The sequence below is a fragment of the Acipenser ruthenus genome, chromosome 53 (assembly GCF_902713425.1).
Source record: "Acipenser ruthenus chromosome 53, fAciRut3.2 maternal haplotype, whole genome shotgun sequence".
Lineage (NCBI taxonomy): Eukaryota > Metazoa > Chordata > Actinopteri > Acipenseriformes > Acipenseridae > Acipenser > Acipenser ruthenus.
The window spans coordinates 3,065,693-3,091,666 of NC_081241.1; the positions used below are offsets into that span (position 1 = coordinate 3,065,693).

General features: G+C 40.7%; 1 protein-coding gene across 3 annotated transcripts; it reads right to left on the reverse strand.

The window, feature by feature from the left end:
• Positions 1–995: 995 nt before the first annotated feature.
• On the reverse strand, positions 996–25,728 carry LOC117965679 (platelet-derived growth factor subunit B-like). 3 transcript variants are annotated; one of them, XM_059016777.1, is made up of 7 exons: positions 24,943–25,728; positions 13,567–13,659; positions 7,342–7,431; positions 5,714–5,919; positions 5,031–5,163; positions 4,332–4,472; positions 996–2,721 (listed from the first exon to the last, which is right to left on the reverse strand). In XM_059016777.1, the coding sequence occupies exons 1-6, from the start codon at positions 25,040–25,042 to the stop codon at positions 4,342–4,344; spliced, it is 753 nt and encodes a 250-aa protein (XP_058872760.1). In that variant the 5' UTR covers positions 25,043–25,728; the 3' UTR covers positions 996–2,721; positions 4,332–4,341. The 3 variants fall into 3 exon arrangements, with proteins under 3 accessions (XP_058872760.1, XP_058872759.1, XP_058872761.1); XM_059016776.1 differs by having other exon boundaries at positions 4,332–4,475; positions 24,943–25,725; XM_059016778.1 differs by having other exon boundaries at positions 4,332–4,475; positions 13,563–13,659; positions 24,943–25,724.
• Between the last annotated feature and the right edge of the window lie 246 nt (positions 25,729–25,974).

Sequence of the window (25,974 nt, forward strand, 5' to 3'; positions counted from 1 at the left end):
GATTAGATAAAGGGGCATTCAGAACAGAAAATAGGAGGCACTTTTTTACTCAGAGAATTGTGAGGGTCTGGAACCAACTCCCCAGTAATGTTGTTGAAGCTGACACCCTGGGATCCTTCAAGAAGCTGCTTGATGAGATTCTGGGATCAATAAGCTACTAACAACCAAACGAGCAAGATGGGCTGAATGGCCTCCTCTCGTTTGTAAACTTTCTTATGTTCTTATGTTCTTATGTTCTTATGTTGTATTGACTTAAGCTTGGAAGGTTTAGCGATCACCAATGGAGAAAGTGTTGTTGACTTTGGCCTCTTGTCAAATATGACTGGAGATTTTTGTACTATGATTGCTCCAAAAGGACTGGATACATTTCTTTCAAATTGTATTGAGCGATGGCCATTTGTATAAAGATGGGTTGATTCGATTTTGACAATAATCTTATCAAAAGGTAACTGGTTGTTTTTTTGGCAGGTCGGCTAATAATTTTGTATCTTACTCTACCACTCATATTCTCCATATTTATTCATAAGAACATAAGAAAGTTTACAAACGAGAGGAGGGCATTCAGCCCATCTTGCTCGTTTGGTTGTTAGTAGCTTATTGATCCCAGAATCTCATCAAGCAGCTTCTTGAAGGATCCCAGGGTGTCAGCTTCAACAACATTACTGCTTATTAATGTATTCCATTTGGGAATGGCAACAATACCTTTTTGGCTAAAGTAATGCCAATTATCAGTAGATTCTTAAGACAAACAAAGAGTTAATGGAAATTCTAATAACACCATAATATTAGTGAGGTATTATTTTGGGGGAATCTGTTTTATCACTGATTTCTTATATCAGTAATTGAATTGCTAATTTCAAAAACTGGAATTCTTTACAGAGCCTTGTCTTATTGCCAAAATGGAAATGTCTCCATTTAATTTGATTTTTGTATATATTTTTTCACCATCTGTATCCCTTCTGAAAATAAAATAAGCCAGCACATTGTTTTTTTAAAGTTCATTTATTTACTTTTTTTTTTAAATGTTATATATTTGTTAAAAAATAAAAAAAAAAAAAAAAATGAGCCATAATTACATTTCAGAACAGGGGGGAAAAGACCCCTTTAAATAATTTAAATATGACAGAGGAAAAAAATAACAATAGAAAATGGTTTCCAGTTCACCAGGAAACATAAAATATTCTCAGTAGTTTACAACTGCTTCTGCAAGCAGACCTGAAAAGTACAAATGTGCTACAAAGCTTGCATACAATCTGCCATTGCCTTACCAAACTCTGAACTATACAATCGCACAAGCCAGTAACTTGGTAATACACACAGTGTATGTAGGGGTCTCTTTTGAACGGGGGCCAGTGACAATGTTGCTAATGCTAATAAGAGGTAAGAAATTGGATTATAAAGCCTTGGTTAGTTACTTATCTGAAGGGGCACCAATGGTCGTATTGCTTAAAAGAGACAAGGAAACACATTTAGCTTGGTTACTGGTGCACAGAACTAATAAACCAATAATAGGCTGAAGTTGCTTACTAGTTTTATAACCGCTTGATTTTCATTAAAAAGGGGAGATGCCAAATTATTTTATTGCTTGAAGTCCTCTTTAGAAAGTATTATGGCTAAAAAACAAGACACTGAAACAAATCTTAGTGGCATACTTCAAATAATGTTTTGTCCGTTAAAAAATGTTTCACGTTTTTGTCTTGACTTGAATTTAATGGGCCTCTTTTTCTTAATCAGATCAGTTCCCTTAAAGAGTGTTTAATACTGTTTAATAATTCAATCCAATCCAATCCAAGGGGCTTTCTGATGGGGCAGGACTGACGAGTGAAATGAAGGTGCTTACGGGGGTGTTCCGTTCCATTCTGAATCACAGTTCTTGGTGAAACTTGATTAAAATGGCTGATTCAACATTGCAAGTTCCTTAAATCACACAACATAAAAAAACAGGAAATCTTGTATTCAAGGATGTCCGTTTTCACAAGAATCAACGCAGATTTCACAACTCAGGGGCTTCACAGATGATTCATAGCTTTATTTGAAAAGCAAGAACATCAATATTTGTTTTAAAGATGTTACAGGCAAGACATTTCCATTACACTGGCTCCAAGTGTCCTTTCCAGTCCATGAGTAAGGAATGCAGAGAAGAAAAAAAACATTTGTCTGATCACTCAGAAAGTCATTTTATTTCTCTCAATAGAAATCGGAAATATCCTATTGTTGTTGCTTGATCATTTCCAGCAGTTTCTCCAATTCATAGTCCATTCTTCTGAGAAAGTGGTTCATTCTTTTCAAAGTGAGCTGTCCTGTAATTTTAGGCGGTACTTTTTAGTCAACTGCCATTGTCCAATCAGCTTGCTTTAACAGGAAATGGATCTGTGCTACCACAAGGGCTGATGGGATTTGAAGTTCTTTGGTCCTCTGTGTTCAAGGGAAGTCAGCACAAACTATCTTTTTTTAATATTTATCTTTAGTGCATTTTTGCTCTGGATGTAGCAAAGCTGAACAGAAAGTCTTTTATTAATTTGTATCCACTGAAACAATTGCACAAATGTAATAATAATAATAATAATAATAATAATAATAATAATAATAATAATAATAATAATAATAATACAAGGAAGGAAGCACCAGGTTTTTCATCCCAGGTAGTCCTTCAGACGGCTGAATATTCAAGGACCCCATCCAGATAGGTCACACTGAAGGAAAGTCACCAGAGCCAATGGCCTGAAAAAAAGAAAAGAGAGATAATTTAGAAATGATGAATAGCTGCACTTTCAACTGTGGATTATAAATCATGTGACCATTAGCTAACAAGTCCTGTGTAAGAGGAGAGGTATTTCTCACAGTATTGTTCTGTCACAGTACTGTACAAATCCACAAGTCATTTACATTATCATCATCTCAGGGTAGACTACAAACTGACAAAAAACTAAAAACATGTATAACGACATTAACTATGTATTGTGTGTGTGTTTTTTTTGTTTCTTAATAAACGGGTTGTACCCCCGATTTTCTCCCCAATTAGGAATGTCCAATTATTTTTTTTCTCCCTCACCGCAGCAATTCCCCAGCTCAGGAGAACTGAAGGTTCAGTGGGCATCCTCCGATCCCACAACCAAGCCTCTTCTATACCCAGGAACTCGAGAGCGGAGGTCAGAGAGCTACCGGCCTCTGGAGGACAAGGCCAGCCCTGCAGGTGTCCGCTCTGAGCTCACTGGGTGCTGGCAGGCAGGACTCGCTGTAGCACGATGAGGAGAAACAGTCCCTGGCGGTTTTGCCTCCCTAACCCACAGGACGTCAGAGCCAATGCGACACTCTCCCTCTGGAATCCCCAATGCGTTCTTTCTTTTAAATTGAAACATGATTCGTAATAAGATAACATGTACAGTTGACTCTGTTCTCTGATAGTGCTGTTTCTCAGCATCGAGGTCCTCTTGTCCACCCAAAGTGCTCACCTGAAGCGTTTTACCACAAGCGATAGGGTTAGGACTTTCGGTCGAAACGTTTGACATTGAATTTATCAACTTTAGTATGCACAGATGCACACTCACACACACAGAGTTGCTCTTTGCTGTGTCTATTCAGAGAGCCGCTCTGACGCACACTGTACTCCTTTAGTGTGGACATTGCATTGACACTCATTATAGGAAACCTCCATTCCATTGCAAGACTGTGTTTCAACCAATTCCTGAATTATTGACATGACCTACTGCAAATATAATTAGGAAATGGATTAGGAGAGTCAAGGTTGCCCTTATTACCCCTGTAATAAAACCCAAACAACTCCACGTAGGATGAAAGTAGGGGGACTCTTTTGCACTTTGTTATATATTCTCACTTCTGTAGCAGGACGAGAGACACACAGACACGTACACACACACACACACACCCACACACCCACACATACACACACACAGAGACTCACCCACGCACACACACAGATAAAGATTCACCCACACACACACACACACAGAGACTCACAGACACACAAAGAGACTCACACACACACACCAGACTCACAGACACGCACAGAGACTCACAGACACACAGACAGACTCAGACACACTGAGAGTCTCACAGAAACACAGACATATACACAGAGACTCAGACTCTCACACACACACAGAAAGATTCATATACACACACACAAACACACAGACTCAGACACACAAAGAGACTCACACACACATACATACACACAGACTCACAGAGAGACAGACACTCAGAGATGCACACACACTCAGACTCACACACACACAGAAAGATTCATCCACACACAGACACACAGACACACAGAGAGACTCACAGACACACACACACACACAGAGACTCACCCTGGCTCTTCTATCTGGGGAGCAGCTCTTTCAGTGCTGCCTTCTGGGAGATGTGTTTTAACTTGCGGTGTTTCCTCCTGAGCAGCTGCTTCGATCGGGGCTGCGTGACTCTAGGGGGTGTCATTGCAGGGACCGGCGTGACTGCTGGGAGAAACAGCAAGGCTTTCAGTTCACTCCAAGAAGGTTATATACAGACTGGGACTACAGGCCTGCTCTGAGCAGGGTACAGTGTCGAGTGAGTGCAGGGAACTCTTCCTGTTCATTAATTAGATGATGCCGTCACATTTTCAGTGAGAAAACCAGTTGTAATGGGGTAGGTCTCTGTTTTACAACAGCCGTTTAAGATTGCACATGGTTACTGGTACACCTGGTGGTCCCTACTGGAAACACTGGTACTTGAAAAGGTTGAAAACCACTGGATTAGAGACTGTGTTGGCAATACATTCAAGTTAAATAGCCCAGGATAAGGGAATATGAAAAGAGTAGAAGTGAAATATAAAACCAGTGCCATTAAAGAGAGATTATAGCATCATTAACATAAGGGAAATAATAATGCCTTATCCATTACAGCAGGCCAGGACTTAATTAATGAGTAATTTAGCAGACGCTTTTATCCAAAGCGACTTACAGAGACTAGGGGGAGAACTATCAACAACTGCTGCTGCAGAGTCACTTACAACAGACAGAAGGACAGGTTACCTGGTTTGTGTTTGGAGTGCTGTGCCGAGCGCTGGGGGGCGACGGCCTCACACCGGCACTCCAGGTGGTCCTCCACAGTGACCAGCGCCTTCCCATGGCGAGCTTTCTTCTGCACATATTCAATCTTCACCACCTAGAGAGAGGCACACTCCAGTCAGCAGGACTCTTTAACTAGCCTCACACCTTGTTTTCGCTGGCATTTTCCTGGAATAACACCACCCACCTCTCTCAGTTTTGGAAAAGCTGCTGAGAATTTTACTGAAAGGAATTTCCTGACAACCCCCCCACCCACCCGCTATCTAAAAGGAAGACCCAATGTAGCCTAATTAGGGTCAACGAGCTCTATCTGCAACAAGCCAAGGTTAGGAACAAGAACAGGAACGTGCCAGGGAACTATTCAAAGAAAGGGTGATTTGTTATCAGTTCCATCCCCATGTAAAAATGAGGATCACTTTCAAAGCGTTTCCTCTATTAACTTCTGTTTTGTTTTGTTTTTAAAGGAGAATCTTGTGAATTTCACAAAAATAGAACCAAAAAACTCACTATGCTGACTTGCCATGTGATCTATTAGACCAGAAGGTTCACCGGCCTTTGAATAAATAGGCCTTGACAAAAAACACCCCTTCAAACTGTCCTGCAAGTTTTATAATCGGGTTCTCCGTCCAGCAGTTTGCGTGCCTCACCTGTAGGTGGCGTGGTTGCACTCGGGTGGGTCTGCAGTGCATGCTGTGGGTGTTGCAGCACCCTGAGCAGCGCTGCACCTCTACGCAGAGCGGCCACACCAGGAAGTTGGTGTTGCTGCGGTCCACCATGCCTCTGGTGAGCTCCAGGACCTCGGTGCGAGGCTGGCACTGCGCAGGCACGGCCATATCAGCTTCCACCGCCAGGCCTGGGAGACAGACAGAGAGGGGTTAGAGCGGTGGTTTTCAGCCTGTGGTACGTGCACCGTACTTGTGACAGGCTTGCAACTGGTATGCATCGGCAGTTGTTCTTTATGACGATATGATTCCTCAACCACAATGCTCCCTGAATCGCATCATAATGTATCGATCTGTTTGTACCACTGAATCACAGAGAAAGGAGAAATGATGATGAGAGACATTTGTTGTGAACTTTCAAAGTTACTGATGGGGAACCAAAGCAGCCAACTCTTCTTGTTAAATAATTAGACGATGCCGTCAATTTTTAAGTAAGAAAACCAGTTGTAATGGGGTAGGTCTCTGTTTTGTCTCTGTTGCTTAAGATTGCACATGGTTACTGGTACAGCTGGTGGTCCCTGCTGGAAACACTGGTACTTGAGATGAAAAGGTTGAAAACCAATGGATTAGAGGACGCAAGGCTGGATTTTACACTTTCCCTTCTGAGACTGTGTTGGCAATACATTTAAGTTAAATAGCCCAGGATAAAGGAATATGAAAACGTTTAAGAGTAGAAGTGAAATATAAAACCGGTGCCAATAAAGGGAGATTATAGCATCATTAAAATAAGGGAAATAATGCCTTATCCAGGAGCAGACAGGGTGAACTATGCATCACAACTGCTGCTACAGAGTCACTTACCATAGGACCTCAGTTTTATGTCTCATCCGAAGGACGGAGCACAAGGAGGTTAAGTGACTTGCTCAGGGTCACACACAGTGAGTCAGTGGCTGAACCAGGATTTTAACCTCCTGGTATAAAGCCCCTTTCTTTAACCACTGGACCACTAAGCCTCCAAACTTCCTTATAAATGTTTTTTGTACTTTGGCACCTGCCGCCATTACCTTACACAGACATCTAGCATCTGCCCTGTGCCTTGCCAAAGAAGACAACATGATTGAACACATTTGTAATAGAGTCATTAGGGACCATGTTCATAGCATTAAAGTTAACATCTAGATTGATTTTGCATCTCCTAAAAAAAAAATAATAATAAAAAAAAAAGATTTTCTATATCTGCAGCCAATCAAAGTAAAGCAGAGTATAGTGAAACGGTTCTGTCTGTCTGTCTGTCTGTCTGTCTGTCTGTCTGTCTGTCTGTCTGTCTGTTTGTCTGTCTGTCTGAGTGTCCTTCCCACTCCATATCTCATCAACTATACGTAGGCCCTGGCGGTCATTGTCACACAGTTCTGTGATGCATAAGAACTGTGGAAAACCACTGACCTTGACAAACCGACACACCCAGCATTACACATTTTCTTTGCTAGGCTGAGGCAGATACAATGAAACAAACTGAACATGTTCATGTTACAAACAGTGACTGCTGTATACAGTTAGGTAGGTGGAGAGATGATGAGGGATGGTGATGGACAGTGGGGGCGGGTGATTCTTACCCTGTAGGCTGCGCATCACTCTACTCAAGCTGGAATTGGATCTCAGCTGCCTTCTGAATGGCACAGCCTGGTCAGGCAGTGAATCTTCTTCTGCAGGAAAAGAGATACACAGTCAATCGGACTGCAGTCCCAAAGCACCCTCCCTATTAACCCAGTGAGTGAAGACAGTGTGAATCATCTGTATGCAAGATACATTGATGAAAACCATTTCCCTGTATACAAACAAGTGAGAAATAAAGCATTTATTAAGACGTGAGAGCTAAAGAATGGAATTTAAAAATGGACAATCTAAAGTTGTTCAACTCTAACCACTAGACTAGAGCACACTGCTTCCTTTCTTCCCTCCCAGTCCCTCCTCAGCTCTAACCACTACAGCCATACTGCTACCCTCCCAGTCTCTCAGCTCTAACAACTAAAGCCACACTACCTCCCTCTTCCCAGTCCCTCCTCAGCTCTAACCATTACAGCCATACTGCTACCCTCCCAGTCCCTCAGCTCTAACAACTAGAGCCACACTACCTCCCTCCTCCCAGTCCCTCCTCAGCTCTAACCACTACAGCCATACTGCTACCCTCCCAGTCCCTCAGCTCTAACAACTAGAGCCACACTACCTCCCTCCTCCCAGTCCCTCCTCAGCTCTAACCACTACAGCCGTACTGCTACCCTCCCAGTCCCTCAGCTCTAACAACTAGAGCCACACTACCTCCCTCCTCCCAGTCCCTCCTCAGCTCTAACCACTAGACCCACACTGCTTCCCTCTCTCCGTCCCTCCTCAGCTTTAACTACTAGAGCCACACTGCTTCCCTTCCTCCCCCCCAGTCCCTCTTACTAGACTAGGCCACACTGCTAACCCCCTTCCCAGTCTCTCAGCTCTAACCACTAGAGCCACACTGCTTCCTTCCCTCCCAGTCCCTCAGCTCTAACCACTAGAGCCACACTGCTTCCCTCCCTCCCAGTCCCTCAGCTCTACCCACGAGACTAGACCACACTGCTTCCTCCCAGTCCTTTAGAAAAAAATGGCATGCATAATAATTCAACTGTCCCATCCCATTCCGTGTGCTATTTTCAAAATGAAAACATTGTTTCTAACACAAAGGCAATTCTATTTTTAAATGAGGCTTAATAATTTGCCAGGAATATGTGTGTGTGTGTGTGTGTGTCTGTGTGTGCATGTGTGTGTGATTAAGTGGAAATTTGAAATGTACCAACAGCACCTATTGTGTGACTGGGTGTGGTATAGGAACAGATTGTCAGCTGTTCAGTAAACTGAACAATGAGCAAACACTGGAAGAGAGTGGCCTTAGTGTTGCTCCTTAGAAAATACTGAGCATTAAAATGTTTAATGTTAAAACCTAAAAGTTAATATCCTTAAAATAGTTTCAATAGCTCAAACTTCCATGCACTCTATTATTATGCTAGTTTGGTTGCATTGGCTATACTTGAGTTAGACATATAAAGATGCATTGTAATGGACACTGTGCCTTTAGAAAATGAATAATTTGGATACAAAGGAGGTGACAGATCATAGATGAGAAGTGGAGTATAAGAGAGTGTATGCCAGTGTTAACAGAGACTGCAAATGAAACAGAAAGAAAAGAAAATATAGCTAAAATGCAAAAGCGTTACCCTCACTGAAAGGGACACTGCTCATAGAAAGCTCTTGGTGAGTAGGAAACAGTATGCTGTTTGGATGTAATGAAGTATACGCCTTGCTTTATTAAAAAGTGAACACAAACCGAGGCAAAATAAAGTTGCGACAAAGTGAAGAAAACTGACTTGTGAGCGTTTCTTTTAAGGGTGCAACATCAGCATTAGAGTTGAGAGGACAGAGAGACAGGGGAAAGCAGTTCTGGGTAGCAGTCTGCTCAATTCAATTCACTTCCATAAAAAAGAAAGAAAATAACACATTCATCCTTACATCACATAGACTTGCTGAGTGGATTTCCACTAAACATTATCGTTCTGTCTTCAAATGTTTTTTGAAACGGCTGGAAATCAGATATCTTGCTAGCTCGCAGCTTGCTAAGTGTTGGCAGTGCTTTGAGAAACTGGTTCCAGGAGACCAAGCTGAGTTTGAATCAGATACAAAATTCAGACAGTGACTGAAACTGACTGCTTACTGCAGCTAATCATTAAACTTCCTAGGAGTCAGTGGTAAAGCTAGCGTTGTTTGTCCCGAGACTCTAAATACTGACACCGTTTATATGTTAAATTAAAACCAGTAATTTTACCTCATTTTAAAGACCCAGGGTGTAATTTGTCAATTTTTTAGGGGGGGGGGGGGGGGGGGGGGAGGGGGGGGGGGGTTGGTAAATACACAAACTCCAAAAGAGTAGGCAAGCCTACAGCAAAGATACATCCCATATGCCAACAACTGCCACCATGCAACTGCAGTTATTGTCATTTAAAACATGTTTTTATTATTCTCGATAACTAAAAGGCAATAACAACGTACACTTATAAGCAACTGGAAAAGTTTTTTTTTTTTGTTTTTTTTTTTAAAGCACTCAGGACAAGTAATTACACATAACCTCCTTGACAACGTACTGAACTCCTATTGGAAGTGTATTTTTACCTCGAGAATAACTGTGCATGGAATGTGCATAAAACTGCCCTGACTTGCAGTGCAACAGTTCAACCCACTCTGTGATATCTTATATTCCGTTACCAAACAACCGCTGCTAAACCTACCCAATCCCAACAGAAACAACACGTAGCTGTTCTTCTGAGGAAGCTTCTGATAACCAGTAGTGTGTATCGACAATTCATTGTGTATTAATTGTCGATACACAATAACGGGGCAGCAGGCTGTGTGGTCCAGTGGTTAAAGAAACAGGCTTCTAACCAGGAGGTCCCTGGTTCAAATCCCACCTCAGCCACTGACTCATTGTGTGACCCTGAGCAAGTCACTTAACCTCCTTGTGCTCTGTCTTTCGGGTGAGACGTAGTTGTAAGTGACTCTGCAGCTGATGCATAGTTCACACACCCTAGTCTCTGTAAGTCGCCTTGGATAAAGGCATCTGCTAAATAAATAAATAAATAAATAAATAAATAAATAATAATAATAATAATAATAATAATAATAATAATAATAATAATAGTGGTTAGGGGCTCTGGACTCTTGACCAGAGGGTCGTGGGTTCAATCCCAGGGGGAGGATCACTGCTGCTGTACCCTTGAGCAAGGTACTTTACCTAGATTGCTCCAGTAAAAACCCAACTGTATAAATGGGTAACTGTATGTAAAAATAATGTGATATCTTGTAACAATTGTAAGTCACCCTGGATAAGGGCGTCTGCTAAGAAATAAATAATAATAATAATAATAATAATAATAATAATAATAATAATAATAATAATAATAATAATAAGCAGGTTCAAAATGATTAATTAGGAGAGTACATGGTATGAGGAAACGTACAGAGCAAAGGCATACTGAAGCTGTTTAGTCTTGCTTACAGTCTCACTCACGTTTCTCTCAAGCTCACTTCCTGTACATAAAAGTCAACGCCCAATCAATATACTGGAATCCTAACTGTCAAAATCCATACGTGCATTAATTCAATAATTTAAAGGTGTGACACACATTTCAAACACAGTGTAACCAATACAAATGACTCATTTGTTTTAAACTTGATTTCTGGCAGCTTTTCTATTTTTTAAAAGATTCAGTGCTGGTCCACTTTTTCAGCAGGAATGACTGTGCGTCTCCAAGCACTCCCAAGAGCTTGGATAAAGAGCAGTTTGAGCAGAGCAGTGACCATAATGTCAACGTACTGACACACAGCGTGAGTTCTCTTGAGTCTCATTGGCTGATTCCCCTTTAAAATAAGTGTCTTCAATGAATTTGCTGGTTCCCGGGGTTCGTATGGTGGAAAAATGGTGGCGGTAATAGATCTAATTGGATCCTATTGTCATGAACAATACTGTATAACCCTCTCTGTGACCATAATAAGACCTTTAGCTAGCCACCTGGAGGAAGAGCGGTCCGTTTAGCCACCGATTCCCAGAGGTTTTATTTCCCCTGCTAAATGGTTAGGGTTTTTTTTGCTTTTCCTCTCCTGGGTGCTAACGGACCACGCTTACATCAAAGCGAGCGAGCGAGCGAGCTGAATGGCCTTTTCTAGTTCTAATTCATTAATAAAATCTGAAGAAATATTAATAAAAAAAAAACACATTCTAGTCGAAATGCACATGGAAAATGTACTCGAAAATAGTGTAGAAAATATAGGACACAAAATTTGGTTATTTAGCTATTCAACCAAACTCAAGTTAGTTAAGAAATGTTGCTATGGAACTATCAGGGGTTATTATGTGACAGCCATGCATTTAAACAGAGATTTTTATTACCAGAATGTATGTTCCTGTAAAAGTTTTTAATGCAGCAGCCTTCAAAGAAAAACCTGATCCTGTTTAGTTGAACAAGCGTAACTGTGATTCCCCTGGAATCCCCCCCTTGTGTATTCAGGGGATATTGAGCAGTGGACCTGATTTCACAGGGTCTTACCTGCTCACTAAGCAATGGGATATCTCATACCCAGGACTGGGTGTGAGAGTTTTTATCCCAGCACTAAACGCTCTGGCCAAAAAGTTTTGCATGACCTAGAATTTTAGTATTGGGACATAATTTAAAAAAACAAAAAAAAAACCTTATGAACATAATTGTTATCTTTTATTTAACAACATGTAATCAACGAAACTACAAAATAAATAAAACGATATTGGCCATAGCTCTAGGGCTGAGAAGGAGCAGCTGCCCCCTCACTGAAATAGGAAACAAAGCCAGGAAACTGTGTTAGTTCACAGATAGCAGCTCAGCCACGCTGCCAGCGCACTACCCAGTCAAAACAAAGAGCACAGGCCACCCGGGTCCATTAGCAATGGAGAGCCCAGCACTTATTTATCACAGCTGGTTTAAAAATAAACCCTGGCACAAGCGAATGTGAATTATTGGAATGCGGAAACCCCAAGCCGTGCAACTGCTTGCATTGTGATCTTTTACAAAACTCAACGTTTTGACAGTTGACCAGAAATGTGACACTATCAACCACTAGAGCCACACTGCTTCCCTCCCTCTCAGTCCCTCCTCTGCTCCACTAGAGCCACACTGCTTCCCTCCCTCTCAGTCCCTCCTCTGCTCCACTAGAGGCACACTTCTTCCCTCCCTCCCTCCCAGTCCCTCCTCAGCTCTAACCACTAGAGAACACTGCTTCCTTCCCCCCTTCCAGTCCCTCCTCAGCCCCACTAGAGCCACACTGCTTCCCTCCCTCCCAGTCCCTCCTCAGCTCAACTAGAGCACACTGCTTCCCTCCCTCCCTTCCAGTCCCTCTTCAGCTCTAACCACTAGAGCCACACTGCTTACCTCCCTCCCTCTCTGTCACTCCTCAGCTCTAACCACTAGAGTCACACTGCTTCCCTCCCTCCCAGTCCCTCCTCAGCTCCACTAGAGCCACACTGCTTCCCTCCCAGTCCCTCCTCAGCCCCACTAGAGCCATACTGCTTCCCTCCCTCCCTCCCAGTCCCTCCTCAGCTCTAACCACTAGAGTCACCCTGCTTCCTTCCCTCCCTCTCTGTCACTCCTCAGCTCTAGCTGTAGCCTGTCTCCTCTCACCCAGGTTCACTGTAGGTGTAACAGTAGTATAGTGGTTTCACTAGATTTTCATTAGGCTGTTGCTGTCGCTTGAAAAGTCAGATAATTGCTTCCTTGCAAGGCTTCAGAGTAATGGACTGTACCATGGACAAGTAATGGGCAATACAAATATTGTGAATTGCATTAGACACAGTGTAGTAATTATTTCTAAGGAAATAAACATTTTCTAACTGTTGTCTTCTAATTATTATAGAGCTGTATTAGCAGTCTGTTTGGAAAAAAATAAACAGCGTAACAATGACAGTGAGTTATTTTGGTATAGTCCAAATGTAATGAATAATACTGAAACGCCATTTTTTTCCTTTCCTGTCTTGTGAAGTCTCGGAGGAAGGTGGATGCAGATGCAGTAACCCAGACTGAAATGCAATTTTCTTTCCTTTTCATTTTCAATGCAGAATAAAAACAAAGGCGATACTGAAAACGCATGTCTTCGTGTCATCATCTTTAAAAAAAGCCGAAACACAACGCAGAGTACAACAGTCAACAGGATGAACAATGTAGTCCTGTTACATAGGCAGTAGCAAACGAGCAGGGCAGAAGCAGAGGAATTCGTTTCTAGCGCTTAGATTTACCTACGGAGTCTATCTGCAAGAGACGCTGCAGATCCTGGATGGAATGGATCGCGCTGCTTCGGAGTTTCCGAACTATCGCCTCGGGAATCTTGTCCCCCTGCCGAAAGAGAGAGAGAGAGAGAGAGAGAAAGGGTTAGGGAGGCAGTGAGAGAGATAGAGACAGACATGGGCACTAGTGTCTTTCGTACTGGGAAGTGATGATTAAATCACAAAAAACCTGCACATCATAGCAGTACATGCAAAACAGGCATGTTAGTAACATAAAGATATGGCCAAAAGTTTTGCATCACCTAGAATTTTAGGATTGACACATAATTAATATATAAATATATATATATATAAATATATATATATATATATATATATTATATATAATATATATATATATATATATATAGTGCACTCTGTTTATAAGAATCACATCCATCCAATGATTTGATTCTTATAAGTGGTTGATTCTTAAAAGCGGAACGATATGATTACAATTAGCAAAAACATGCCTCCGCGCATCAGCAGTTTAAATACAGTATACAAATGTCAATGGTGCTTAATCACTGAGGACAATCCATCAAAACAAGTCCTTGTGTGTAAGCAACTTGTTATATGATCACGATTATGTTTACTCCAGGCTGCAGAATCCTATGTTACTACAGTATACCTGAGAAGCGATCGTCTCGTGAGGGTGCCTGGTTTAACTGCTGTGCAGTGTTATGTGTAATGACCTTTGAATTCAAACGACATTACACTACAGTATTTTACTGTCAGGACTACCACTGCATTTAAGCAGCTGTGGCTTTCTTTTTTTAAGTTGTGATGAAAATCTCATGGTTTTTCACTAAGCGGAGATGCAAAGCTCCACAGCCACCCATCCTGTCCTGTCCCCACTCCCTCTACATGCATATCACACAATAACACTCCTGTACTCAGTATCTATTCAATTAATGTGTATTCACTTTATTAAAACTAATTTTCACTAACAGAGAACACAAATAATGCCTGTACAATGCAGTCGTGCCTTTTTCCTGCCATGTCTCCTGGTGTGTGGTGCTTGGTGTTGAGATGTCTATTGCCCATATTACGCCTTTCTTTCTTACTAAATATCTAGTGAAGCGATAACTGTTCGCTGTCTGACACAAGGCAAACTATTCCTATAAGCAAGATGTTCAGTGGCACCCCAGTTGTTATCCATTTACTACCAATGGATTTGTTTTTCATTTTACCCACAAGGATGTATTTATTCAATGGTGAATGGTTATTCAAATATAAAAATACGATACCTGCCCTTAGTTTCAGCACAATTTGCGGACATAAATATAAAACATACTGTACAATATGAATCGACAGCCTTATATATCCAGATATTCACGGGTGATAAAACCGCATTGCCAAAATAAAATACATCTATTTTGTGGTAGTTCTGTAGTTATCAAGAAGTTTGGAGACACCCTGTAGAATACAGTAAAGTATTTTTTTATGTTTTTTCTTTTAGATCCATCTTTATCTTTCTTATCCCTGGGCTATAGTAACCAATTCTGGTTCCACAGCAACTTCTAAACAAACACTACACAAAATGCAACTAAAAACGCAGCTCTGTATACTAAAACACTGTTCTGGGTGAAATTTAGCTGAATTGTAAATGCACTAATACATCTATAAAATCTAAAAAATACAACAAACAAGAATACTGTAGCATTCTTCTTAGCAGATTTAAGCAAAAAGAAAAACGTGCCTGTAAAAAAAAAAATCCTAAGATGTGTGTAAAAAAAAAAAAATACTTTTATGTCTAGAAAACCAGTGATCCATTTTGATGAACCATGGTCATTCTTTAGCGGAAATATACTTCAGAAAATGTGTTTAAGGGGCCAGACAAGATCCTACTTGAATGATTTTAATGTATTTAGTTCCACTGCAGTTTAGATACTTTTTGAACCCATGTCTTTGGGTGATTCTTTTATTTCAAATTGCCTGTTTCTGTACCAGTAAATATATATATCGATCAAGCAGACTTCAGGACAGTATGTGGTCCCTTGCGTGGGTGGTCTTTTTTTTTTTACGAGAGGTAAAATGAAAGAAAAGTCTTAAAGACAGAACCCATTTGGGACGGAACTGGCCTTTTACATAAAACAGATGGTGAGTTCCAAACAGGTGGGTTTTTTAAAAAAATTTCATTTTTTACTTTTACGCAAAAATGTAAAGCATTTAAAAAAAAAAAAAATATTGAACAAGTACCAACACTTTCAAATAGAGCCAAGAACTTTTTTTTTTCATTCTCCAGAACAAGACTGTGAAGTTAGTGTGAGTCTCCAGTGGCTTCAATGAGACAAGGTATCAAGGTATACCTTATAACAGTGTCCCATAGTAAAAACACAACAATGTGTACTAAAGCACAGTGAAAGCTAAAGCATATGCAAGCATTGTAAAGCACAGAGGTATTGTAAAGCATAGGTAAGCACTGTAAAGCACAGAGGGGGATGATAGAGCACAGGGAAGCATTGTAAAGCACAGAGAGGTGTGGTAAAGCATAGGGAAGCACTGTAAAGCACAGAGAGGTCTGGTAAAGCATAGGGAAGCATTGTAAAGCACAGAGAGGTCTGGTAAAGCATAGGGAAGCATTGTAAAGCACAGAGAGGTCTGGTAAAGCATAGGGAAGCATTGTAAAGCACAGAGAGGTCTGGTAAAGCATAGGGAAGCATTGTAAAGCACAGAGAGGTCTGGTAAAGCATAGGGAAGCATTGTAAAGCACAGAGAGGTCTGGTAAAGCACAGGGAAGCATTGTAAAGCACAGAGAGGTCTGGTAAAGCATAGGGAAGCATTGTAAAGCACAGAGAGGTCTGGTAAAGCATAGGGAAGCATTGTAAAGCACAGAGAGGTCCGGTAAAGCATATGGAAGCATTGTAAAGCACAGAGAGGTCTGGTAAAGCATATGGAAGCATTGTAAAGAAAGTGAAGTATAGTAAAGCATAGTAATAAATATGGAAAAGCAGGGTAAACTGTGGTAAATTCATAGTATAACCATGGGAAAATGGCAAAAATACTGTGGTAAACTTTTAAAGGGATCAAAATGCTCAGGGCAGCAGAGTTTTTGTATTAAACTCCAGTTTATTTCCCCTGATAAACTGAATCCCCCTGAAGATCAGTTTCTTAACAGGTTCTGTCTATTTATGACAATCTCAGTCCTCTGCTTTGGTCAATAAGTCATCATCGGCCTCACTGTTAATATTGCTTGTCTCTCTATTTCTTTCAGGTGTGAAATGTCTTCAATCAAAGAGATTGCTGTGTGGTGCATACAGTCCCATTTAACATCCTAAACAGCAGAATCAATGACATTGCCTGTATATTAAAACACTTCTTTCTCCTGACATTTTAAAATATAAATCTGTTCAATTTAGTAACCTACAATAATTATTATTATTATTTATTTGGAAGACATCTTTATCTAAGACTACTTTCAGGTGTTACAGTACAGTACAGGGTTACAATGCAAGTGTAATTTTTAAATACAGTGTAGTTTAGAGTAAGTGCAAATAATGCTATTAAAATACAATATGAACTAGGATGCAACAAGTTAGGATTACAACAATTTATCTCTACAATGACATATTAGTACTGCAATAGTGCAAGTATAGTGCATTAGCTGAGGCTCAGCACATAATAGGAGGGATAAAGCAATTGATCTACAAGTGCAGTCTAAACAGGGGGGTCTTGATAACTTTGACGTTTATTGTAAACCTTGTTTTATTGTCTTGCATGTTGCTCAAAAACACTCAACATAACAAATTTCATGGTTGAGCCACATAGAATCGCAGTGCTTTGTGTTGCATTGTGGCAAACGAGACTGCACTGATTTCATAACCGCAGATAGATGTACAACCTGAAAGTGTTCATAGTCACTCCCTGCCACCCGATTTCAGCTCAGCTGGGCTGCAGCAGTGTGTGTCGGAGCGCGGCGGCGCAGGGAATCTCAAAATACAGGCTTGGCAAGAGAAATCCAGCACATAATTATAGGTAATTAACTGGCTGCCTGCCTCCACCACACATTCCACAGCTTTTGCGAGTCTGTCCTTAAAAATACTTCAACAACCACGCTGCCTTTTTGTACTGCATCTTACTCTGCTTATTTAAAGTTAAATTACATATTTAATAAGAAGCCAATAACACACGACAGGGGGGTCCCAATAGGGTCCAATATCTGCACACCTAGACGTTGTTGTTAAACAGCCTAGTCCTTCAAATTTTTAACCAGATTTCAACTCCCTGGAGTGTGTTATTGTTCTTATAAAACAGCACCACCACCCCTCCTCCACAAAGTGAATGGGTTGTCCCGTGAATCAGGAACCAATTCAAGTTGGTGTGGTGACATATCTGCACAGACTGGAACACTTGCTAGCCAATGAGATTGCTCCCTCTGTTCTTGCCATTCTAAAATCGCATACATTAGAATTGTGCTTGAAACTTGGCGAGGCAACCTAGCAACAAGTCTGAGCTGAGATTGTTAGAACAGGAGACCACAAGAGTGTTCTGATATCACATTAATGTTTTTCACATACAACCAATGCTACAGCCCAGGCAAGTTTCAGGTACAAAAGTATAACGAATCATAACCAACACACATAATAGGATATTAAACAGATAAGAAATGAAATGCCAGTTTTGATAGTTAATATTATAGTATACTCCTAAACCTGTAGACAGCCGCTGGAATCAGATAGAAGCCTGTGTCTGCAAAGCTGGTGTTCCTGTTTTCTATTTTAGTGACAATCACATGAAAGTCACACAGACACACACACACGCACACAGCATTTCCTGCATATCTCTCTCTCTCTCTCTCTCTCTCTCTCTCTCTCTCTCTCTCTCTCTCTCTCTCTCTCTCTCTCTCTCTCTCTCTCTCTCTCTCTCTCTCTCTCTCTCTCTCTCTCTCTCTCTCTCTCTCTCTCTCTCTCTCTCAAATAATGAAGTCACGTCCAAACTGTTTTAATATTTTCAGCTTTGTTCAAATCCATGGTTTATCAGTTTGCTGGGCTGAGCAAACAAATCACTCCTACAACAAACACAGCGAGTATTTTAAATAAATAAGCTCAATGTTTCTGCTGAAAATGTGCTCTGCATTTTAAACAGTTTACACATGTCTTAAAATGCAGATACGCAGCCCTACCTTTCGGTGCAGGCATGAAAAAAAGACTGAAAAAGCACTACTGAAGTGCTGCTTCAGTTACCATAGATGTCAGTCTCAGCTCCTGGAGGGCCGCAGGGCCTTCTGGCTTCTATTCCACCCGGGCATAATTGGTCAGATGATTTAATTAATTGGAAAAATGTAACACTTCTCTCCAGGCCTCAAAATGTTTTATAGGTCGTGTACCTTGAATTAAGGGCATTTGTTAATATTTGTGAAATACAACAGATGAGAGAGTTTGGCCCATCACTTTTCCTTTCTCAGGTACTAGATCAAAGACCGAAGCATGTCTGTCTTTGCGAAGGACAAGTAGAAACAGACACTGAAATGTAGGACAACAGCGCAGTCCCTCAGGGCTCCTGGAATAAAATCTTTAACTAAAACCCAACCGCAGGCATAATACAGCAACATCTCACACTCGCACACTCGCACACTCGCACACACACACAGCAGTGCATAATACAACAACACCTCACACTCTCTCTCTCTCTCTCACACACGCACACACACACACACACACACACACACACACACACACACACACACAGCTGTTTTGAAACTCTCTTTTATTCCCCAGTGTTGCATGCATCCAAATTAATATCCAAAGCTGTGTATGTCACACTTTCAGAATTTGTAGGAATATTAAAAGGACATCTAGTCTTGCTTGAAACTCACACTAGCCTTGCTGTACTGTCCTGGTGTTCAGAAATCCCCTCAATTAAGTCTATTATTATTATTATTATTATTATTATTATTATTATTATTATTATTATTATTCACATGATCAGGTGCCAGGAGTTTGAGCAGCGTTAGGAACTCACACTAGCCCTGCTGCTGCTGCTGCTGCACCCAGTCCTGGGGTTCAGAGCTCCCCTCAATGAAGTCTAGTATTATTAATATTGAAATGATCAGGAGCCAGGAGTTTGAGCAGGGTTAGGAACTCACACTAGCCCTGCTGCTGCTGCTGTTGCTGCTGCACCCAGTCCTGGGGTTCACAGCTCCCCTCAATGAAGTCTAGTATTATTAATATTGAAATGATCAGGAGCCAGGAGTTTGAGCAGGGTTAGAAACTCACACTAGCCCTGCTGCTGCTGCTGCTGCACCCAGTCCTGGGGTTCAGAGCTCCCTTCAATGAAGTCTAGTGTTATTAATATTGAAATGATCAGGAGCCAGGAGTTTGAGCAGGGTTAGAAACTCACACTAGCCCTGCTGCTGCTGTTGCTGAACCCAGTCCTGGGGTTCAGAGCTCCCCTCAATGAAGTCTAGCATTATTAATATTGAAATGATCAGGAGCCAGGAGTTTGAGCAGGGTTAGAAACTCACACTAGCCCTGCTGCTGCTGCTGCTGCTGCACCTAACCCTGTGTTTCAGAACTCCCCTCAATGAAGTCTATTAAAGGATCAGGAGTCAGGAGTTTGATGTTAAATAAACGGTTCCTCCCTTGGAGTTGAACTCCTAAACCTACAGACTCAGGTGTGACTTCATGCTGTGATAAGCGTAATCAGTGCCGAGCAGATTTACCAGGGGTCTGATTGCTGCTGCTGCTGCATTCATAAAAATTAGATGAAGCACCTCATCCGCTTAAAGCAACACATTGTTTTATTATTATTATTATTATTAATTATTTCTTATTTATTTCTTGTAATTTGGAGCAGTGCGATTTGAATGAATGCAAGATAGATTCCAAAATGAGATCCAGTAAGAAGACACATGAATATTCACTTAGCAACATCGAAGATGAAAATTTCATGCTGGATTTTTGTTTTCAAATTAGAAGTCACTGTAATTTATATACATAAAGAATAATTAAGGACAGACATTTACAGGCCCAATTCCATTCACATCCATGTTAATAGACCTTCAGTATGAAAGCCATATTCTGCTGGACTCTTGATTCAATTTTCAACTTTTCAATGTTATTTATTTATATAGCACCTTGCATAACACTGTATTTTGCATGTTAGTTAAAACAGAAAAAAAAAGTCTGCAATACCAAGAAATACTAAAAATGACAAAATAACAATACATAATTACAATAACAACTATATCAATAAATAATAACAGTAAGAAAAACATAAAACAATAAAACAGTTAAAGAAAACAGCACTTTAAATAAAGATGCTAATAAAACGATTTGAGGGTTTTTATAACAGCACAGAGGGAAGCTATATATGAGCTTGGGGGCGTACAGGTTAAACAAACAGATTACAAGAGGGACAGATAGCAGACCCGCGAGTGAAAGAGCAGTCCGGAGCAGCAAGACAAGGGCTGTGTTGGGTTGGTGCCAGTGGAGTGCGTTTGAAACCAACACCCAGTCAGTAAAAAGCCAGACACGATGTACACGGCTCCTTCAACAGGCAACGCGCAGTCACTTCACTGTCAAAACATCAGAGGACAAGACCGAGGCATGTCCACACCAAGGACCAGGACACTGCAGCTGCTCTCTGTTTATTTATTTTATTTGGCAGACACGTTTATCCAAGGCAACTTACAGAGACTAGGGGGTGAACTATGCATCAACAACTGCTGCTGCAGAGTCACTTACAATAGGACCTCGTTTGTTTTACATGTCATCCGAAGGACAGAGCTGAAGGAGGTTCATTGACTTGCTCAGGGTCATACACTGAGTCAGTGGCACGCACTAGAAATCTTCTGTACACAGGGATGGAAATAAGGCTCCTGTTGCATAGCAGTTTGATCTATTAAGGGTTTCACTATGAGTTTAATAATAAGATACACCTGAGCTTGTTACCTGTATACGCTGTGGTTAATCAAGCTTGTATTAAAACCTGGAATGGGTGAAACTGCTATGTAATAGGAGTCTCATTTGCAGCCCTGCAGTAATAGTGCTGGTTATCATCACTGGGATGGAAAAAAGACGTCCATTGCATTGCAGTTTGCTCCATTCCTGGTCTCACTATGAATTTAATAATAAGACACACCTGAGCTTGTTACCTACACAAACTGTGGCTAACCAAGTATGATTCAGTTTTTGTTTTGTGTTTGAATTACAGCATGTGAGGGGCTAATAATAGCCCATTAGTTACTTTAAACCATTCTTCTCGAATACTGTGTAATTTAAAGCAGTTAGTATTGGGAGGTGGGCTTTGAATTACAGAGTGCGACCATACAGGTATGACTCAGAATGAAAACAGCCTACTTTCACTGTCAGTGTCTTGAGTCATGGAAAGGACTTTTGGTTCAAATAAAATACAAAATTAGAGCTACTGATCAAGTAAAATAACCATGACCTACATCCATCATGTACAAATATACTCTAGCCCCAGATCCTGCCATTCTCAATAGAGTGTGCACAAAATTCTTAGCAAGTCACAAATCTAGGCTATTGCGAAATTCTTAGCAAGTCACAAATCTAGGCTATTGCTATAGCTGTTCCAAATGAAGGCATGCCATTGTGCTTATGTTATCAGATAGATATATCCTCTACAAGAAGCGTTGTATATATGTGCGATTAGAGAGTGGCAGTGGAAACGTGGAAAAATGATTGTTCTTCTGCAGGCTGAAGAAACATCATATAGTAAAGTATGCAGCGCAGTATGAGGCTCAGTATAGAGATTGGTGTGATGGTAATGCATTTATCAAATTTATCCAAGTATTTCCACAAAGTGTCTTTCTCCATCTTGTCAGAATGCTTTACTTTTTCTGTGTGTCAGTGGCTTTGTTTGTGTTTCTCTCCACAGTATTAGTCGATGCACTGCTGTTGTCTTTGTCTTTATTTTCAGCCTTCTTAAAGAAGTAGTTTGTAATAGATCGGGTTACCTTATGACTCCGTCTACATTAGGACAGTTTGGGACAGTTCAGGCTTTTCAACTCATGCCGCAATGCATTCTGGTAAGTGTAGTCCTTCTGGGAAAGGTACCTGAGACAGGTAAAACATACCAGAATCAACGCATAAAAGCCTGAACTGTCCCATACTGTCCTAGTGTACATGGAGTCGTATGGTAACACAACTAATGCTCTTTTGCACGGGAGATGTGAAGTCATGTGACTTAGCTTGCCTAGTATTATGCTCCACTTCCGGCTCCACTACCTCCCTGCTGCCTATAGAAAATAGTACTGGGCCGTGTTCCGGCTCCACTGCATCACTGATTGGTGCTGTCATTGAAGCAAATGGAAACCCCATTGAAAAGCATATGAATTCTAAAGTGAATAAAGGGAAACAGCACCCCCTATGGGTCACAGTGGAAGTCTTCTGAACTGTTTGTCTGGGGGCAAGGTTGAGAGCATTGACTGGCATCATTTCACTTGGGATGGCTTGAGCAGACACATTTGAAAATAAAACGGCCTTCAAAGAGTGGAAAGCACAAGTGGTAGAAAATGGAGAGCTTGCGAAGTAAAAATCTTTTGCTGTATTTGGAGAGGAGGAGGTGATCTGCGGAGGGAAACCAAGTTTAAAACAGCCAACAAAATAATGTTCAACCCCAAGTCCTTCTGCATCTACTCATCGGCCTCACGACTTGTTGTACTAGAATCTCAATTAAAATAACACCACTGAAGAAGAGCATGTAACACCAGTCTGAAGCAGCAGACAGGAGTCACAGCCTAACATTAAAATTCACTCCAGATTCCGCTTTGATTCAAAGGCTTCAGTGTTACCAGCTGTCTGTACGGCACTCGCCTTTCAATTGGAACATCATCAAAATAACAACACCATTTAAAACTACAAGAGTGTTTGGTTTGGTGATAAGGGGGCTTTCAAACTGAACCAGGGATTCCGACCCGCATTGAACACAGAATATAGTTCTTTCATTGTTATTATTACCCTATGCAACGCGCCGGTGAAATGTGTGTCATCTTTGGAAGCTAGCCAAAAACATCCTGGTTTAGCTGCCTTCTGAGAGGGCTAATCTGAAAGAGTGATCTCCTTTTATCTGCCGAAGACTGGGCTCTTATTCAAGTGAAGTCTTGAACACACACAGCCCTATAGTCCTCTTTACGGGAGCCTGCACTATTGAGAGAGGCCCAGCAAAGACAGCTACAATATATTTTAAAAGTTGGACCAGTGTGAAACCTACCAGCTACACCACTTCTTACTTGCTGCATGAACATCAAAAACTGCACAACATTATCTCTGAAGGAAGATTACATTGACTGCCCTTGTCTTTTTATGGCGTTTGCAAACATTCTGAATTCTTCTGCAATCGCTCAGTTATATATATATATATATATATATATATATATATATATATATATATATATATATATATATATATATATATATAGTGTGTTAACCCATTAAGTGCCATTGTCCTCATTTGAGGACAGGCTACTTTGTAATTATTTGGATCATTTTTAACTGGCATCCTTTGCCTGCTATTTAAATGTTTTCTTTAACTAAATTGTAATAACTTACTCTGATTTTGTTAAACGCAGAATTTAAGACTATACTGTTAATTCTGCAAATACAGCCTGTCAGATGCTTTTATGAAGCCTCCATATAAAATAAGAAACCAAAGCCTAAAAATTATACATTTCTTGATTATTTTCCCTACCCACATCTTCTATGTGTTGAGATTCATAGTGAACTTTCACTGGTCTGATTAGGGGTACACGTCTAAACTTGCAAGATCCATTCGGAATGATTTCAAACTTCGTAAAAATTAAGATACTTCATATTTTAAACAGAAAAGTTTCCAAAATGAGCGCGACTCGGTAGATCTTTGAATCGCTTTGGATCAAGAACCAATACGATCCATTGCGCTCCAGCACACCCCTTTTTTTTTATCTGCCTCAGTTTATGGATATCGCTGCATATTTCAAATTTGACAATATTCCAATATCCCACGGCTTTAGAATCTCTTAAACAAAAGTGTCTTTCATTTGCCATTAAACATTAACCAATCTACCCTATTCCCTCGTGTCAATAAATCTTGACAATCGCAGACCATTACGTAGCGTTCCACCACAGAATATAAGGGGTTTCTTCTGTAAAAGGACAACACGCTTTGACGTCTTCTGAAATCACAATTCCATTCGACACCCCGAGTGCAGCAGACTGCAAATTAGTTTAAAATATATAGAAATAACAGTAAACACAGAACATATTACAATACATACAGTATACAAAGGTATATGGGCGCTCGTTAAAATAATTTCTACTACTTTGGCTGCATACGTAAATACCTCCGTGAAGGCTATAGATACATTTGCGCACTTCAAAATATGAAAGCCGGAGAAAGCCGCACTCACCTGTGAGCCAGCAAACGTCAGGAAGCAAGTGAAAGACACGAGCAATGCTCGCAAATGCATCGTGCCGCCTCGATTTCAGTTCGCAAGATTGACTGTACATTTATAATAAGACAGACATCCACAGGTAGAATTCAATTAGAACTGATTTGTAGATCAGAGACGCTGTTTCTCGCTCGGAGGTAAATTGAATGGGTGCGCTGTCCTCTGGTGGATTTTAATCCAAAAGAAGTTTGCTGCCGGTGTCAACATTAAATCCGGCTTGATGGTCCCATGCCGCTTTTTAGCATTTTAGGTCGGGGGGGAAAAAAAACTGTCATTCAACTCCAACCATCAATTACACGCGCTCCATACGTCCACAAAATAAATGTTCTCAAAATTATTCTTTAGAACTCAATAGAAAAGTATAAAATCCGCTTCAAAATATGACCGTTTCTTGATTTGTATACATGTGTACTGTAATCATCCAGTCGTGTCTTATTGCTGTCCATATAAAATGCAAGAAAAAAAGAGAAAAAAAAGTTTGTTTTATAAAAAGGTGCTTGTTTTCTAAATGGACATACCTGTTGTTTCACCAGGTAAAAGTCTTTTTTTTTTTTTTTGTAGAAAATACCTGAGTTTAATAACACAGAAGTACAGAGTTCCCCTGCACAGTTAATTTGTAAATTACAGTGTGTGTTTTGCAGACAGCGCTTGCGAATCTGACTCTCAGCCGTGCAGGTGTCCTGTGCTCTGAGTCTTGTTGTGCCGTGTTGAGCTTTGACTGCAGATGTTGCCGTGTGAATGTGTGTGTTTTGCAGGCGAGTGCTTTGCCCCCGCCCTTTAAGGGTGTACCTTGTTATCAGAGGAGGAGTCTTGGAGAGGAGCGCGTGTAGACTGCATGTTTGCGCTTCATTTAAAGGGGAGGTTTAATGTATGTACAGTACTGTCATTGAGAAAGTTTCCTCCGACTTAAAATGAATAGGATCATAATTTAGCTTGCCCTGTCATCTGTCCTTCATTCCTATACACGAACAAAACACCAGTAGGCGCTGT